This window comes from Equus caballus, chromosome 18 (genome assembly GCF_041296265.1).
Source record: "Equus caballus isolate H_3958 breed thoroughbred chromosome 18, TB-T2T, whole genome shotgun sequence".
Taxonomy (NCBI): domain Eukaryota; kingdom Metazoa; phylum Chordata; class Mammalia; order Perissodactyla; family Equidae; genus Equus; species Equus caballus.
The window spans coordinates 24959922-24977352 of NC_091701.1; the positions used below are offsets into that span (position 1 = coordinate 24959922).

The 17431-nt window shown below is 34.9% G+C and overlaps 1 protein-coding gene across 4 annotated transcripts in view; it reads right to left on the reverse strand.

Annotated features, from left to right (window-relative positions):
* The window catches only part of LRP1B (LDL receptor related protein 1B), a 1824397-nt gene that overhangs the window by 699290 nt on the left and 1107676 nt on the right, over nt 1-17431 (reverse strand). For all 4 annotated transcript variants that reach the window (XM_070241833.1, XM_023622537.2, XM_023622536.2 and 1 more), the window contains 2 exons: nt 16431-16556; nt 8958-9074 (listed from right to left, as the gene is read on the reverse strand). In XM_070241833.1, coding sequence (XP_070097934.1) covers nt 8958-9074; nt 16431-16556 — 243 coding nt within the window. The remainder of the gene's footprint in view (nt 1-8957; nt 9075-16430; nt 16557-17431) is intronic.

Here is a 17431-nt window from a genome sequence, read left to right on the forward strand (position 1 = left end):
TTTGTGTGTGTGTCTGTGTATAAAACCAATTAGGAAATCAATGCTGTTGAAATCTCTGAAGAATTCATGTTTACCTTTGACAGAAGTCTAAAGGGCTACATTTCTGTCAGCACCATAGAGGCAGTTAGAATTATTATTGCCCAGTGGCTGGTGAGCCAGCAAATTACTTCTGGTAGTGCAGAGCTCTAGACACAATGGAAAAGCAAGAGAATCTGAGGATTGGAGGGACGTAACAGAGATACTGGCTAAGAAGGTAAGCAGGAGGCGGGAACTAAATAATAGGTAATAGAAGAGTGTTTCATGAGCCTGGGTGCATATTAGAATTATATGTACACCTTTTAAAAATACCTATACTTGAGCCTCCATTATAATTCAATTGGTTCAACAGGGCACAATAAAGCTCTCCAGGTGTAATGGGTTGAATTGCATGTATTGAAAAGATATGTCTAAACCTAAACCTGGTACCTGTGAATGCCACCTTCTTTAGAAATAGAGTCTCTGGAGATGTAATTAGGTTAAGGATCTCCAGATGAGAGCATCCTGGATTAAAGGCAGGCCCTAAATCCAATGACTGCTGTCCTTATAAGAGAAAGGAGAGGGACATTCGACAGAGCCAGGGAAGAAGGCCATGGGAAGATGGAGACAAGAGATTGGAGTTATGCTGCCACAGGCAAGGAGAGTCAGGAGCCAACAGAAGCTGGAAAAAACAAGCAAAGTTTCTCTTTGGAGGAGGCGCTGATGATATCTTGATTTTTGACTTCTAGCCTCCAAAACAGTGAGGGAATAAATTTCTGTTGTCTTAAGCCATCGTGTTTGTGGCAGTTTGTTGCAGCAGCCCTAACAAATTCTAATTTGTAGGGAATGTTGAAATCACAGAGTTTAAATTTCTCTGGTCTTGTTTTAGGATAAGAATCACATGAGGTACTTTTCCCAAAATACAGATTTCTGGACTCTATGCATGACCTCCTGAATGGGAATCTTTGGGGAAGGGGAGTAGAAGGCTGGGAATCTTGTCAGTTACAAGCACCTGGTGATTCACATCCTTGAGCAAGAAGTCTGGGAAATGCTGAGTTAGGTCAAGGAAGTAAAAGCTGCTTTTAATAATTTCTGCCTGTGGCTTTTAATATACCCCACCAGGGTTTGCTTAACCTCCCACTCCTCTGCATACAGAGGCTTATAAGTCAAGTATGAACAAAGAGGGAATTGTAACCAGACAAATGGAAAAGCATGTCTCATACCTATAAGAATAACAAGAATACAACAGAAGTTTGCATCCCATTTCTAAACAAAAATAATAAGGATCTTTAAATATAAATGTATGGAACAAGACAAAACAGAACAAGACCATCTGGCATACCAAGCATAAATTTGCAGGACACAGGCCGGAAAAAGAGCTTCTCAATTTGTCTGGTTTCCATCATTTTAGTAAAAGTAATTATTGCCAGATTGGAGATGTAAGGACAAACAGATTTGAGAGGAAATTAAAGCTCTAAATCACAGAAAAATATAACACCTAATTGCTAAAAATGAGTTTATCTTCATATTGAGACACGTTATCAAACATATAATAAAACCTCAAACATTTTTGATCTTAGAATATTGACAGTGATTTCAGAATAAGGGAAGATGAAAAAGATGAATGAAAGCTGGAAAATGGAAAATAATATTATCCCAATTCCAAAAATGAGTGAAAATTCGGAAACTATGGAGAGGTAAAGTTTACATATATCTCCAATAATAATTCTGGATGAACTCATTAACATATTATTTTGTCAACATTTTTAAAGAGACTATTTGCCAAACTAACTTCATTTATTTGCTAGACAATTTTTAGATAAGTATATTTCATGAAAATGCCAAAAACAGAGTGCTTCTGTATTTTTAGCAATATTTTTGAGAAACCTTATGATGATAAATGAAAGTATCAAAAAGCAAGATGATGGTAAATTTAAGTGGATGAGTACTCGCTTCAAAACTGTATCCACAGAGTTTTAATTATGGGATGAATTTTCCCCAGAAGGATGTTTTTAATTGCTCACCAAGAGGATCGTGCCTTTGTCACCATGATTTGGTTACAGCCTTCAAAGCTATGTTTATCAAATGTTTAAATTACACAAAACTAGAAGACGTCATTAGTATTATGGATTCAAAACTGCAAAATTGCAGGGAGCTAAGAGTTACAGGAGGATGGAGGTAAGAGTAACAGTTTGGAGTGGAAAAGACCCCACCTATGTTCATATTCTGAAATATATGGATAAGGAAGAATCATATCAAAGAAAACAAAATAATTTTGAAATCTACACATTGAAAGTACCCAAAAAGAGTGATCTAGTCTAGAAGAAAAGCTTAGATATTTTAATTAACCAGAAACTCAACCTGTGAGTTACATGACAAGGCTGACACCCAAGACTGCTTTAACAGAAGCAGGTAGTAATCCCACTATGATCTGTTGCAAAAATATCACATATGGGGTACTATGTTCTGTTCAATTCTAGGCCTGAATTTTTTAAATTGTGGTAAAAACACATAAAATTTACATTTTAACCATTTTTAAGAGTACAGTTCAGTAGTGTTAACCCTATTCACATTGTTGTGCAATAGATCCCTAGAACTTTTTCATCTTGCAAAACTGAAACTCCATACCCATTGAATACCAACTCCCCATTTTAGGCCATTCATTTTACTAAGGTCATTGAAAATCCAAGCGTATGCATAGTAGGGTAATTGGTAGGGACAGAGATGACAAATGGTCATGTAAGGAAATTTGAACAAAGTGATGTGTTTAACCTGTAAAAGAGAAGGCTTACATAGACAAGATGGTGTTTTTGGTGATCTAAAGAGTGATCCTGTGGACAAGGTTATAGATTCAAACTGTAGCTTCACAGGACAGAGAAAGTCCTAGTGAGTAGAATCTTTAGGAACACAGATGTTGACTCCACAAAAGAGGAATATTCTGACAATTCATTACTGTCCAACAGTAGAATTCATTACCCTGTGAAATGGCCAGTCCATTGTTTCTGAAATTATTCAAACAAGAGCTAGGTAAACATCCCTGAGACGAGTTTTAGAGGAATTCTTATATTGGATGAGAGGCTGAATTATATAACATCTACAGACAACAAGCAAAGTCTGTGATTCTCTGGAATAGAAAACTAGGAGTGAATGAGCCTGAGATCCAATGCTTGCCACATCTATTAATTCATTCTGCAACTCTGGACATACAATGTTCAGTGCTTCAGTTTCCTTATTTATAATGTGAGGGGCTAAAATGGGTGGTTTTTCTTATTCCTTCTAAATTTCCATGCATTGAATAAACTTGTGTGCTTATTTGCATTGGTAGGCATGTGCCTCCCTGCTTTAGCAGGAAATAGGAAGGGAGAAAGGGAGACAGAAGAGAAAGAAAAACTGATTGAGTGAGTTAAGTAAACAAATACATGTAATAGTGGAATTCTTCCTTTTGCCGTGGCACTGACCCACTTAGATCCAATACTAGCAACAAGGAGAAGCTAAATGCCCCCACATTCTATAGAGAGAACCCAGTATTTGGAGCCCTTCCTTATAAGAGGAGAGTACTCCACAAGTCAACCTTATGTAGAAACCGTATTCAAGGGAAGGAGGCTCCATGAGAATCATTCACGAAATTTTACTGCTGCATAAAAAAAGGGAACTGATAGGATGCTGCTCAGGAAGTAGAATTATCATTTTACCCAGCATCTAGAGAAGAAGAAAACCCTGGAGAGAAGTGGCAAGTCCAAGAGATGGGTCATCAAGAGAGCAGCCTGATCACGTTTGGGAGAGCAAAAAAGAGGACCCAGCAAAAGATAGCAACTGTTTTTTTTTTATCATAACAGTAATGCAACCAAGAGAGCAGCCTACTAAGCAACGGCGATTCTAGCAACTATAGACCACCTGTGGTGGGAATGATGAGGGATGGAGATAAAAGAGATCTGGGTCTTGATGTGAGGGAATTCTGAAGAAGGGAGAAGGAAAAGCAAAAGAAAGAGGAGGTTCAAGGAGCTCTAAAGAGAAGTGAGACCTCAGGCCTCTCTGAAGATCTCACATAAGAGCCTCTCAAGAGAGCTGTATTTCTCATGTGCCACAGGGCTGTGATATTCAGAGAACCAGAGAGAAGTTTACCACTAGACCTTCTTAAAAAGATGTTACCTATTTTCTCCATCTGTCCTCTCTGCCAGAAGAACTCAGACTAGAAGTGAGGAGAAGTAGAGAGTGAAAAAACAGAACACATTCTCCTCTCATCCCAGTTCCTAGAATCTCAAGTCTAGATGGCAATGGGGGAGGAGAGAGCTCTGACTAAGATATAATACTGGAATTTCGAAGTCGGTTGGATCAAGTTATAGAATCTAAAAGTTACCAGTCATTGGGTCTGCCAAGAGGTTATTAAGGAATGACAAAGCAGTGGAAAGCAGTGCTTGGCAATAATCACATTTTGTCACTGCTCCACTGGGTTAATGATCCTCATTAAATTTGTTACACACATATACAGTTTTTTCTTGCAAAATTAAAAAATAATAATGTTAAACTTAATCAGGAACTTTGTTTTCTAACAATGTAGTTGAAAATATCTGCTGCAACATACCCTGATTTAACTGGGAAATGATTTCTTTTTGATAGCTCGCTCTCTCTTCTTGCTTGTGTCTCATCCTTGCCCATTCTCTTTCTGATACTCTTTGCTCCTTAGTTATGTGGAGTAAAATTATAAGTACACTTACAAGTAAGATTCCAGATACCTGAGACAGAATTCTACTATCTTTAAAGATTTAAAAGAGGAACATTCATAAAACGGAGTAATATTAACTTTGCAAATTTTAGTGGATTTTTATTTATATTCCATTGAATGGTTTTTAAATCTTTCAACAAACTTTGTATATTTTCTGAAGTTAAACTCTTTGAACAAACCAGAAGTTACCAATTCACATTAAGGGATATTTATTAAAAAATAATAATAAATGTAAGCTATGTTGAGATATTTGGAAGAGAGAACGACCCCAAAATTGTTAAAGTTTAAAATAAACCAGCATACTGTTTTTGATCTTGAAATGTCCAAGAGGCAAAATGTGAGTTTGAAATATTCTTATGTTTAATCATGAAATACTCATATTTAATGCTGTAATTTGGAGATGGCAAGAAAATTTGTCTGGATACTCACTTCCATCCTGGTTTTGCATATATAATCATAATTATGTCATTAAGTGCATGTGAGATAAAATCAAATATGAAAGGTGTTCCCTTAAATCAGTGGATCCTAAAGTGTGGTCCCTGGACTGGTAGCATGAGCATCAACTTGGGAATTTGTTCGAAATGTAAATTCTTGGATCCCATCAAAGATCTAGAGGATCCGAGACTCTGGGAATGGGTCCCAGCATTCTGTTTTTAACAAGCCCTCCAGGAGATTCTGATACTTGTTTAAGTTTGAGAACCGCTGCCTTAAGTACAGTTCTCAGACTTGAGTGCACATTCATACCACTTGGAAAACATTAAAAACACTAAATCTTGGGTCCCACACTCAGAGATTATTTAATTAGTCTGAGCTGAGGCGTGGGCAGGTGATTTTAAAGCTCCTCAGGTGATTCTTTTATTGACAGCTAAAGTTGAGAACCAATGCTAAATCATATCTTTGTCATGAGATTGACCATTTAGTTCCTCGACACACAGTTCACTTCTAACACAGGCTTCACAATTTTAGCATATCCTCTCTTATTTGCAGCACCAATTTACACAGTCTCCTTTCTACACATGAAGACAACTAAAAAAGTTCAAAGATGGCTTAAAGATTAAGGGAGAATTCTCAAGGGCCTTCCCAATTGTCTGAGTGTTTGCCCACATATAGTCTCAACCTAAAATGAGCAATTAACTTGTTGTAAAGGGAAATGCAAGTAAAATGAATCAGGTTTGTAAACAGGTGCTAGTGAATTCTACTGAAAATTTGACCCTCAGTGCAGTACCTTCAGCTACTAATTACTACCAGAAGCGTTTCTAATCATGGGTTTCGCATATTTTCAAATCCAAATTTTAATATTATTTTCAGTGTAAAACAGTAGTTATTAAACATAACAGAGGCTGCTCATGGAGCTGAAGTGTAAAAAAAAAAAGTAATTGCAGTCTCCTAGTAGGATTAAACCTATGGGAACTTGGCTAGTTCCAATGGGAAAAATGAAATATGATCTGTCCAAATTTTATAATGATGCTTAATAAAACTGGGAATTAGTTAAACCTATATTCATTTCTAGATTATTGCCAAGTAGATTGACTGCTTTTTTTAAAAAAATACAGTGAATTAAACAATTTATAATATTTTGTCATATTGTATTCAGTGCAGAGATAATTTCTGTTATGAAAGAAATCTATGCCATTCTCTCCTACAACTTGAAGAGTGAGATTGTGCCTACCGAGCTTCATTATCAGCTTCTCTACTCCATAGATTTTGATTTAAAATGACAATCTGAAAGATAAATGTATGTTACTAAAGAGAAGACCATGTTTGGAGAGACACAAGTTTCTCAGATTGTAAAAGGGAAACAGCACTGAGACTAACACATGTGGTTTATTATCACTTTTTAAGATTGGGCTATCATTCAGAACTGAACTATATCTGACAACTAAATTTCACAATGTCTTTATATCCAGTGATGTACCATAGGCATCTGCACCAGCTTGCAAGTGCCGATTTTCAAATTTTCAAGGACTCAGTTTTTCTGTCAGTTGTTAAACACACAGTCATTATGGAAAAAAATTATATAAATTTATGATTAAATAAATAATGTTGAAAACAAGGGGAATAAATACTCAAGGTTCATAATTTCCTAATTATTTTGCTTTTGAAGTTATTTACATCTACTATGTAAATTGTGTATCTGTAACGTGAAAATATTGCATATTGGTATGCATATCTTTTCCAAGTCCACATTCAGACAGTCATGTTGACAACTTGATATTGGCCGTGGTCAAAGTATTTACATCACAATAATAGGCAAACACTAGATCAGGGATCCTCCCCACCAGGAGATGTTAAAAGATTTACCAACATGCCAATTAATAAAATTCCTTATAGATATTATGTGCATTTAAATAAGATATTCAAGGATATGTATAATTGCAGTATCTGCCCCCTATTTGTACCCTATCCATGGCTCCCAAACAAAATCAACTTGAAATGGCTGAGTTTTAGGTTCAATCATACCTGGATTCATACCCCGGTTCTGCTATTTTTTAGCCTTGCGATCTCAAGCAAATTACTAAATGTCTCTAAATTTTGATTCCCTTTTCTGTAAAATGTGGATGGTAATATGTTTCTCATATATTTGTTGTAAAGATTCAATAAGAAAATATGTGTCTGGACCCCCTCTAATCCCTCTTTTCCACACCTAATGAAAAGGATGTACGGTTACTGGTATGATTATTTCAATTATTATTGAAATTTTAGGATTTTTTTTCCTCCTTTTGAGTCAAATAAATTATCATTAAAATAAAGGTCTTATTCCAGACCTATTACCAAAAACAAGATAGATCAAAGACCTACTTGAAGTTCTCTAAGGAGCTCATTATTATTTTCCTACTCTATATTGTTTTCATGACATTTCTTATCTGAATTGGGACTCTCATTCCAGGGCTTCTCTGTATTTAACGTTTTCGGGTTGCTTGTCATTTTTCTGGTACATTCTGGATGAAGATGCTGAGAACAGAAAAGAAATCAAATTTTCCTCAAAAATAGAGCCACCTAGAAGCAGACCCAGCCATCTTTTGGACCATATGATTAGTCTGGACATTGGAAAGGAGAGAGAATATACTGTTCAACCCTCTTTATTGGCTAGGCTTTGGAAATTCTGCACGTAAAATGTATGATGAATTGTTATTGTGTGATTCTCTATTGCTTTCTTCTTCAACACCGCTAATTGTCTTCTTTAAATGTCAAATCGTACTACTTACTTTAAACTTTATTTAGAGGTTATAAACTCAAATGTCTACAGGGACTTAAAGTTCAGTATAAGAAAATTTTTAAAGGAAAGAGTTAGGTAAACAGAGAATGTATTGCCTAAATAGAGCCATTTAAATTGAGGGATAAACAAACCCCCACATTTTCCACCTGTTAGAATTATTATAACATGGAATTAAATTATTAAAAATATATACTCAATTGCATAATATTTTTAATAAATGTGCTAAGCATGTCTAATATGTTTCCCCATAATAATTTTAAAAATTCATAAGGCATGCCTGAAATAAAGCACACATCTTAGAAAATCTGGTTCACTCCCTTGTTATGTTTCACTATACATTAACAAGATAAATGATAAACTATATCGATATACAGGTACAAATGAGAGTAATTAAATTTGCAACTTTATGTAACAATAAATTTTACTAGTTTTCAAAAGTAGGAGGAATAATGGAAAGTGACCAGGAATTTTGCCATTAACAAAATGTCTTAAACTAACAACAGTTTTTCCCTTGAGAATCATATATCTATAGAAATGAAACAAGTGGTTTACCAACTATGTAATTTCCACCCATATTGTTTATTACTCCAAGAACATAACACATGCATGTCAACAAGAAACAGGTCCTTCTCACTTACTCCAAATCTTACTCAATGAGTTACTCTGTTTGAAAAATTTAATCATTATAGGCATAAGATTAATAATGAACATTGGAGAATGTCCTGTTAGCCTTATAATAATCACTTTCTAATAAATTCTGCAATGTTTGGATCCATTTATTGTAACCGAGGATATGGTTACTGCCTCATGAATGGGATATATTTTGAAGTTATCATGAAAGGACACACTCAGGCCCAAAACGTAGTAATGAAAAGTAGCAGATCTCCTGCCTTGTCAACTTGTATTTGCAAATAAGTAAATAGCCTTTTAAGAGAGATTATAGTGATAGAATCTTGTATCTGACACAGTTGCTGCTAACAGCATGTTTCACTCACAACTTACCACAAGATGCCATTTCGTCTGTCTGGTCACCACAGTCGTCTTCCCTGTCACACAGCCATGCTCTGGGAATGCAGCGTCCGTTTCCACAAGAAAACTGGTCCACCTGGCATGTTCTGGCTGTGATGATCAATTAATGTACAAAGAATAAATTTATAGGTCTTTCGAACAACATTAAAGATAAAATAAATCATGCAATATCTCTTTTATACACAAGATACTATATTGCTCTATTAGATAAAATATTTTAAAAGTAATTTTTTATTTAATTTTTGACAATGCCAGCTTGCTTATCTTCTCTAAATTTCACATGCTTTGCCCTTCAATTAAAGTGACTGCTAAGTGACAAGATATTCAGTAATCCTCACACACTTCCATAAATGAAGTTATGAATTCATTATTTAAAAATTTTTGCCTGGCACATGCTTATGAATATACGGTTGAATGAAATTTCATCCAACTTTTAATTAACAAAAAAGAATTTTGCATAGCATTTGCCCGTAAACCAAGAAAACGTTTGCTGTAATGTAGGAGGAAGGATTTGGAGAGCATCTCAGAGCATCCAGTTTCTAATCATGGGGTCAAAATTGTCCTTTTCCTCTAACATTTTCAAAGAATTTATTTCTTCATCTCTAAATGATCCAACGTACAGAGTGAGAAGGCAGAAAGTATTTTCTAAAACATATATTTAGCCTTAAGATAGATTTTTTTAACTTACTTTTCAGCACAGTTATATAAAAATGTATAACTTTTTAATCAAAGTATATTAATGAACTTGCCGTGGCCTCTCTTAAGGGTTTCAGTGCACACACACAAGAACCTTATTTTCTTTGTTACCCAAAGGCAGTGGTTGAAAATTATTTAGTAAAGGGGTTATTTCTACAAGGACTTTGATTGCCTTTTTCTATTACAACCAGGTCAACTTTTGAAAGCATGAAAGCCTAGATAGCTTCCCTAATTCTTTTCCCAGGCTTTAGGTTGTTACATACTTAGTTATTTTAAAATGTTTCACTTTCTTTTGTTGTTTCTTTGTCCGTCTGAGCTTAATCTGTCTACATGAGTATTAATCTGTCTTCATGAGTATCAGTATCTCAGCCATCCTTTCTCTTTATTGCATCAGAGAAAGGAGTGGGAAGTCTTGGGAACAGGATACTCAGACCTATCAATATTTGGGTTAGATGAGGAACAATTAGGGTCTGGGTTTCTGTGGCTATGATAAGAGAACATTGCTTACTTTGTAGATTTCCTCTTGTTTCCTGGCCTTGAGAATCATAAGGATGTGTTTCTGATTCATCAAAACACCCTGTGACCTTGGATACTCATGGTTGGTATAAAAGAGAGTGGTTCAAAGCCAAATCATCCAAACACACTAAAATGGCTTTCCATAAATCAGGTATCATTTAAAATGATTGCTTAAAATTTGCATAGTAATTGGGGGCTGGCCCCGTGGCTGAGTGGTTAAGTTCGTGCGCTCCGCTGCAGGCAGCCCAGTGTTTCGTTAGTTCGAATCCTGGGCGCGGACATGGCGCTGCTCATCAGACCACGCTGAGGCAGCGTCCCACATGCCACAACTAGAAGGATCCACAACGAAGAATATACAACTATGTACTGGGGGGCTTTGGGGAGAAAAAGGAAAAAATAAAATCTTAAAAAAAAAAAGTTACATAGTAATTATCTTAAGCAAAGTGTACTTGTAATGTAAAGATGTATATTCATTATTAGTGAATACTTAAAGATTACTTCAGAAAAACAAATGAAAAAATTAGTGGTTTGCTTTGATATATTAGATTGGCTATATCATGTCTATTCCTAGTGTCTATAATTAGAAATACCAGGAAAATTATTATACCATGTATTTCGCTTTCTTTATGTGGATAAGGGTCCCTAATCTAAAATATTTTATGTAATATTAAATTTTTCCCATTTTGCAAATTGATAATTTGTTTTAAATGAACAGATTTTAAGTATCCCAACAAACACATATGCTTCTGAAGTTTTCAATCTTGAAATTTAAAGTAGGATTAAATATTTTTATGTTGTCTCATTTGGCTAATTCTACTGATTTTCTGTCAAATTATAAATCAACAAAGTTCCTAGGTAGTTTTAATAACACTGTGTTTACTTAGAAATATTAGGTATATATTTGCACTAGCCTAGAGAAGGATGAAGATGTTGACATTAGTTTAGTTGCTGGTAAAGGCAGGGCATAGATGTGTGAGGGAGATTAATAATGTTTTTTCTTCCATGTCTCTGTATTGTTTCACTACTTGCACTAAATGCTTTTTACCTTTTGAAAAGTTTTAAGAGAAATTTAATGAGGGTTTCCCTTGCAATTGTTCCTCCCTCCTTTCTTTTGTTCTTTCCTTTCTTCCTCTCTCCCTCCCTCTTTTCTTTTCCTTCTCTCCAATTTTCTTTCTGTCCTACATGTCTCCTTTCTTCCCTCATTCCCTATTCCATTCCTTCAGTCTTTCTTGTTTTCTTGCTTTAAAGAAAAAGATATCAAATATCTTCATCTTCAGTTAATTCTAATTGACCCCACAAAAAGAATATATCAATCAAATTTTCCAATACAGTTTTCTTTTATTTGATATTCTTATGCCACTGTACTCTCTCCTAATTGTTCAAGTTTAATTCTAGCAAGTTTTCTCAGATTGTTTTCTTTCATTAGGAAAGTCTTGGTGATTAGAGAGGAGAATGGGAAAGAACTCCTAAGAGCCTGTCTCACATTGTGCATGACCTATCTCACATTGTGATGGTGTGAGAATTTGTGACGGTGTGAGAATTCATTAACTCTGAAGCTCGAAAAACTTTATGACCTATTACTCCAAAGAGTATTTACTGGCATTATTGAGGCATAGTATGCCCTGAAAATATATGAATTCATTGTCTGTTCTAATTATGGATAAAACGATCTGCTTAGGCTACCAGGCAAATTTAACTGATTTCAGATGAGAAAGATGTAGACAAATCTACAAGGATTGTCTGTCTACGTGATATAATCAGACTGACTAAATTATCACTTTCTAATCACTGGATTTGTATCAAGAAGACACAACCTTTACTTTTTCAGTTTTGTCTCCATCACATCTAAGTAGTTTGGAGGTGAGATTAGCAGAGCTGCCCCAGAAGACTAATTTTGTAGCAAACGCTGCTCTAATGAAGAGGAAATTTACACCTCCTCAGTGGAATTATTTATCTAGCAGTGAGTCAGAAATCCACTGTCACAATGTGAATTTTTTCTACCCATCACTAATTATGCTTCTCCTGCAGCCATGTAGCAGTGTGAAATCCCACAAGGCACAGAACAAAAAGGAGGAGGAGGAGAAGCACAGAGTGTAACACATTATTCCTAAACTTTACCTTCGCTATACTTCAAGCAAATCATTCTATTCTAAACAAAGTCTATGTCATATCAAAATACACTCTTTATGTTGGTAAAAAAAAAAGTCTAATTTTTTAATACATTGGGTTTCTTAATGCAACTATATCTATCTAGTTTGAATTTAGTCAGAATTTGTGGAGGATACGAGAAGAATAAACATTACAGAATCTAACCAGAGTTCTGGGCTGTGGGAAAATGCTGTGTGAAATTGCCTAGGCTTGAATCCAAGAATTATCATGTTGCTATGAGAAAAAAGAATTTCAAATCTAACTACTTCTCATCTTTGGCCTCTGGATCTCCCTCATAAGTAGATAAAAATATTTTTTTCTCTTGAGGGAGAACAACTACCAAGCCCCTGACTGTCAGCCCTTTCCTGTCCCCCGTGTATAGCAGTTTCCTCTTCCAGGCACTCTCCAAACCTCTGGCTTCTTTTCAATTCATTTTATCTTCCACAATCTATGCCAATCAATCATTCATTTTTTTCTAATAAAGTATTTCTATTACCTAGAAAAGCATTGAGAATAATATCAACACCTGTTTGCCATCATATAGCCATATCAAATCAATATTTTTTCTGTATTTACTACAGAATTTTTTGCTTTATTTAAGAAAGAAAGGTATTATAGTTACAATTGAAGTCCCTTATGCAATTTTTGAATCACATTTCCTTCTCTAGAGGTAACAACTATCCTTAATTTGTTTTCGTTTTTCATTTCCAGACATACTTTTAATCCTATTCTTACACATTTATAAATCAGTAAGCATACATCGAATTGCTTTGTTTTCTTTTGCTTTTGCTTTGTTTTGTTTTTGCTGAGGAGGATTAGCCCTGAGCTAACATCTGTCCCAATCTTTCTCCACTTTATATGTCAGTCCCTGTCACAGCATGGCTGATGAATAGTGTAGGTCTGCACCCAGCATCCGAACCCATTAACCTGGGCCGCTGAAGCGCAGCATGCCAAACTTAACCACTATGCTATGGGGCTGGCCCCTTGTTTTGTACTTTTATATTTCATATAAATGGTACTAAATTGTTTATATTCTGCAACTCATTTTTTTAACATTGTTTTTGAAATTCATTCCCATTGATATCTGAGTTCTAGTTTATTCATTTAAATTATGAATAGCATTCCATTACGTGATTATAGCACAATATATCCATTCTCGTATTAATGGGCATTTGAGTTGTTTCTAAATTTTCACTATTACCAGCATAAGGGAAAAGAAATTCTTATTCAGGTCTCCTTGTGTGCAGGTGTTAGAGTATAAACCTAAAAATGTAGTTGCGAAGTGCAAAGCATGCACATCTTTACATGGATTGGATTCGGCCAAACTGCTTTCCAATGTAGAAAATCAGTTTACACACCCACCAAGAGTGTATGACAGTTCCTTTTTTTCCACAACTTTGCCAATGCTTGGTTTTATCAGATTATTTATTTTTCCTAATTAAATGGATTGAACTGTTATTTAGGTGTTTTTCTTATGCTTTTTTTCCTTAAGGCTTAGCTTGGACATCACCTCCTTCAGGAATCCTTCCAAGATAGCTAAGAACTAAATTAGTTGTTCTTCCTATATCCTCCCATGTAGTTCAACTTGGCGCCTTGAATATTGCATTAGAATGGCCTGTTTACATGTCTTTCCATCTTCACTCTTAGCTTCTCAAGGAAAGGTATTGTGTATTTTTCCTCATCCTATCTCCAATGCCATGATAAATATTTATTGAATTAGTTGCTTTATGAAGGAGAAATCCCAAAAGAACAAATAGGAAATTGATTTCTTGTAGAAAAGGATTTTCTTTTAGATGTAAAGTAGTCACCATGCTAAAGGCTACTGGACAGTGGATCAATTACAAAATAATCCCCCGATGGGAAATCTTTTATCTAGGATACATGTCTATGTATATGCCTATATCTAGAAATGCATAGAAATGATCCAGCCAAGGACATAATCCAATGAATTTACCATATCTTTCCAAGATGATGAGCTATGTGACTTATTTATTTATTTTGGTAAAACAAAATGGAAATACATCAAAACACAACAGCATGTTGTGAGCACTTAGTTTTCAAAACTAAGCACTAGTTTTCAAAACTAACATGAAGCACTTAGTTTTCAAAACTAAAAGGCATATTTATTTTTCTCTTTGTTCTTTTTATTCAGTTTCTTAAGGTGTGCAGTAAACATAGCTATCATAAATATATCAACAAGAAGACCTAGTACTGAGTGACAGACCTCAGCTGACATCACTTAAAGTGGCACTTGAGGTGTAAGTAAGTTGTGTTCTATTTCCTAGAGGACTACAGGCCTGGAGTGTCTTAGAAATCTTACTAATTAGGATTGATATTGTTTTATCTGCTCTTATACATAGCATTTCCGTTTTTACTGCTATAAGTAGCTAGTCTATCCTCAATACCCCTGTAAAAATCATATAGAAACAAGTAAATCTTAAAAACATAATAGAAATGAAGCAGACATGATGTGATTAATTAAGTCAGCAATACCTTTTATTTTAAGGTGAAAGCAGATCTATCTGTTTAGGATGTAATGAAGCATAGTCACTGAATTGAACCTTAACCTTAAAAGAATAATAATTGCACTAGCTTAGAAAGATGCTTTACCGTAAATTATAGCCATATTGTAAGGGCAACCTGGGCAAAGTTAAATTGACCAGACCTAAAATTCTAGCTAATCCTCAGGATAACATAGTTTGATAAAAAGAGCAATGGCCTTGGAGACAGAACTCATGGACTGAGTTTCCCCTGAACGCTTACCAATGATGTGAGTAAGGCAAGTCCCTTCTCCAATGCTTCATCTATGAAATGAATGAACTTGAAGGCAGGGACCTAGGACCAGATGGTCTCTAGATGTCCCTTAGAAAGTCTTTTGTAAAACAACTTTACAAGACACACAAAATATCTTGAAAATAGATCAGTTACTCTAAAATATTGGATCAAGCTTTTAATCAAGGGACAAGAGAATAACCAACTCATGGAGCCTCAGGAAATATGTCACTATGGAAAAAATTGAATATAAGATGAGGGTTAAGATTATGGAATGGTAACTGCTTTGTTCTTGTCATTGTTGCTTAGGACATGGTAAAAAGCTCTTTGTAAACATTTCTAGTTAATTTATATATGAGGTACAGAGAGGTACAAGTCTTTCCAAGAGAAAACCAGTAGCAAAACCAAGAGTACAAACCAGGTTTCTTGACCTCAGTCTTTTCTCTAGATGCTGCCTCTACAGTTTTCACTAATAGTTTATAATAATTTTTATTTAGTAAAGCTTATTTTGGCAAATAGAGAAAGCAAGAAGGTTGATATGTTTTGATGTTGCTGTACATGATGATTAAAAATCTATTTTTACTGATCATATCAATATAAGTCATCAAATATACTATATTTTCTTCATCATTTAAAGAGAAGCACCGGCTATTGCTACTCACTATCATTTTTCAATACTTATCTGACTAATAATGACCTTTCTGGCACTCTGTTGTAACCTGTACCACAAGCTGTATATTCCCATTCAGTGGGAATCTGGCTGGGGATTCAAAGATTTATTACAATGGGATAAATAATATGGAAATATAAATAGGCTTAGTGGTCTTGGGACTTCATGAAAAAAAAAACCTAAGCTACATCACATAAATAATGTGCCAGGAACGGGAAACTATTCACAGAGGTATTCTACAGCAGACTAAATAAAATACATAAATTATTTTTTCAAGGTAAAAAAAAAATAGTTCTTCTTGTGAGATGGCCTACATCACAGCATGCTAACAAACCTCAACCTCCACTGCCAAGTAAGATTTAGCAGGGACAAGTCTTGTCCAAGTAGTAAATTGACAGTCAACCCATATGGATAGATAAAGTGCCAAATTACTTTGGAAAGCAGAGTCATGCCCAAAGATTAAGTAAAAGATAATTTGTATTCTAGCTTTTCAGGCCTCAAACTGAATTCACTTACTACTGCAATAATCAGATCATCAGCACTAGGAAAGTTCAGTTTACTTCAAAGCATTGACCTGCATTTTTATGAAAACTAACTTTGGAAGAGATTTAAGTGTGTGTATATATATCCAAACAAACCTTTACCTGCGCAAGTTTGATTGGATTCATCTTCATTGCTCCCACAATCATTAGCTCCATCACAAAGCCATCTCTTGGGGATACAGCGATTATTCTTGCATTTAAACTGATCATCAGGACAGCTATGATTGACTGGGATGGGGGGGATGGAGGGAGAGGACAAGTAAGTTTAATGATTTAAATTGGATAAAATTAGGATTATTATAGATAGTTATGGAAAAGTTACAGTAATAATAATATAGTACAATAAATGCCATAACTTCTGTCATTCACTGTCTCATATCTTATAGAAAATATTAATATTCTAGGCTCTGTTAAAATGTAACATTTTCATAGAGGACATCAAGTAATTAAATCTTATATAAAAAGAAACTATTCACTTTTAATGTCTTCACTAAAATCAACTATATCACTAATTTGTTTTCCCATTCCTTATCACAATAGGTGACTCAATTTCAGAATTTTTACCAAAAATATTTAAAATTAACCTCAAATTTTAATGTGAAGCCTAACAAGTATGTAACAAATGATTTAATCACGTATCTGAAATACTTGTTTTTTTTTAAACCATACATCCACTCAAATATTTCTCGTAATATTAAATAAGCTTAATTTTCCTACGTTTTCTACAATGTTTCTGGGGACTGGAGGGAAAATGCGGAAAAGAAAAATGCATCACTTGTGACCTGGAGTTGATGCTAAATATGAGATCCTGCATAGTTTCAGTAATAAAAATGATCATCATGAATTTTCTCCCCTAGTACAAACAAATAAAAATGCAACCACAAAATATAGTGAGGAGAAGACCAATCCTCACATGGGAAGCTGTGCACAGCTAAGATTAAACCTCCAATATCTAAGCACCACAGGAGACTATCTTAAAGTTAACCTCCTGTGATTATTTTTCCTGCTTTCTGGAGGCAAAATTCCTAACTGAATTGGCATGCTCTTTAGTATTTGTTTCACAACTTCAACATTGTTTTTGAAGTAATTTTCCTTGTGCCCAG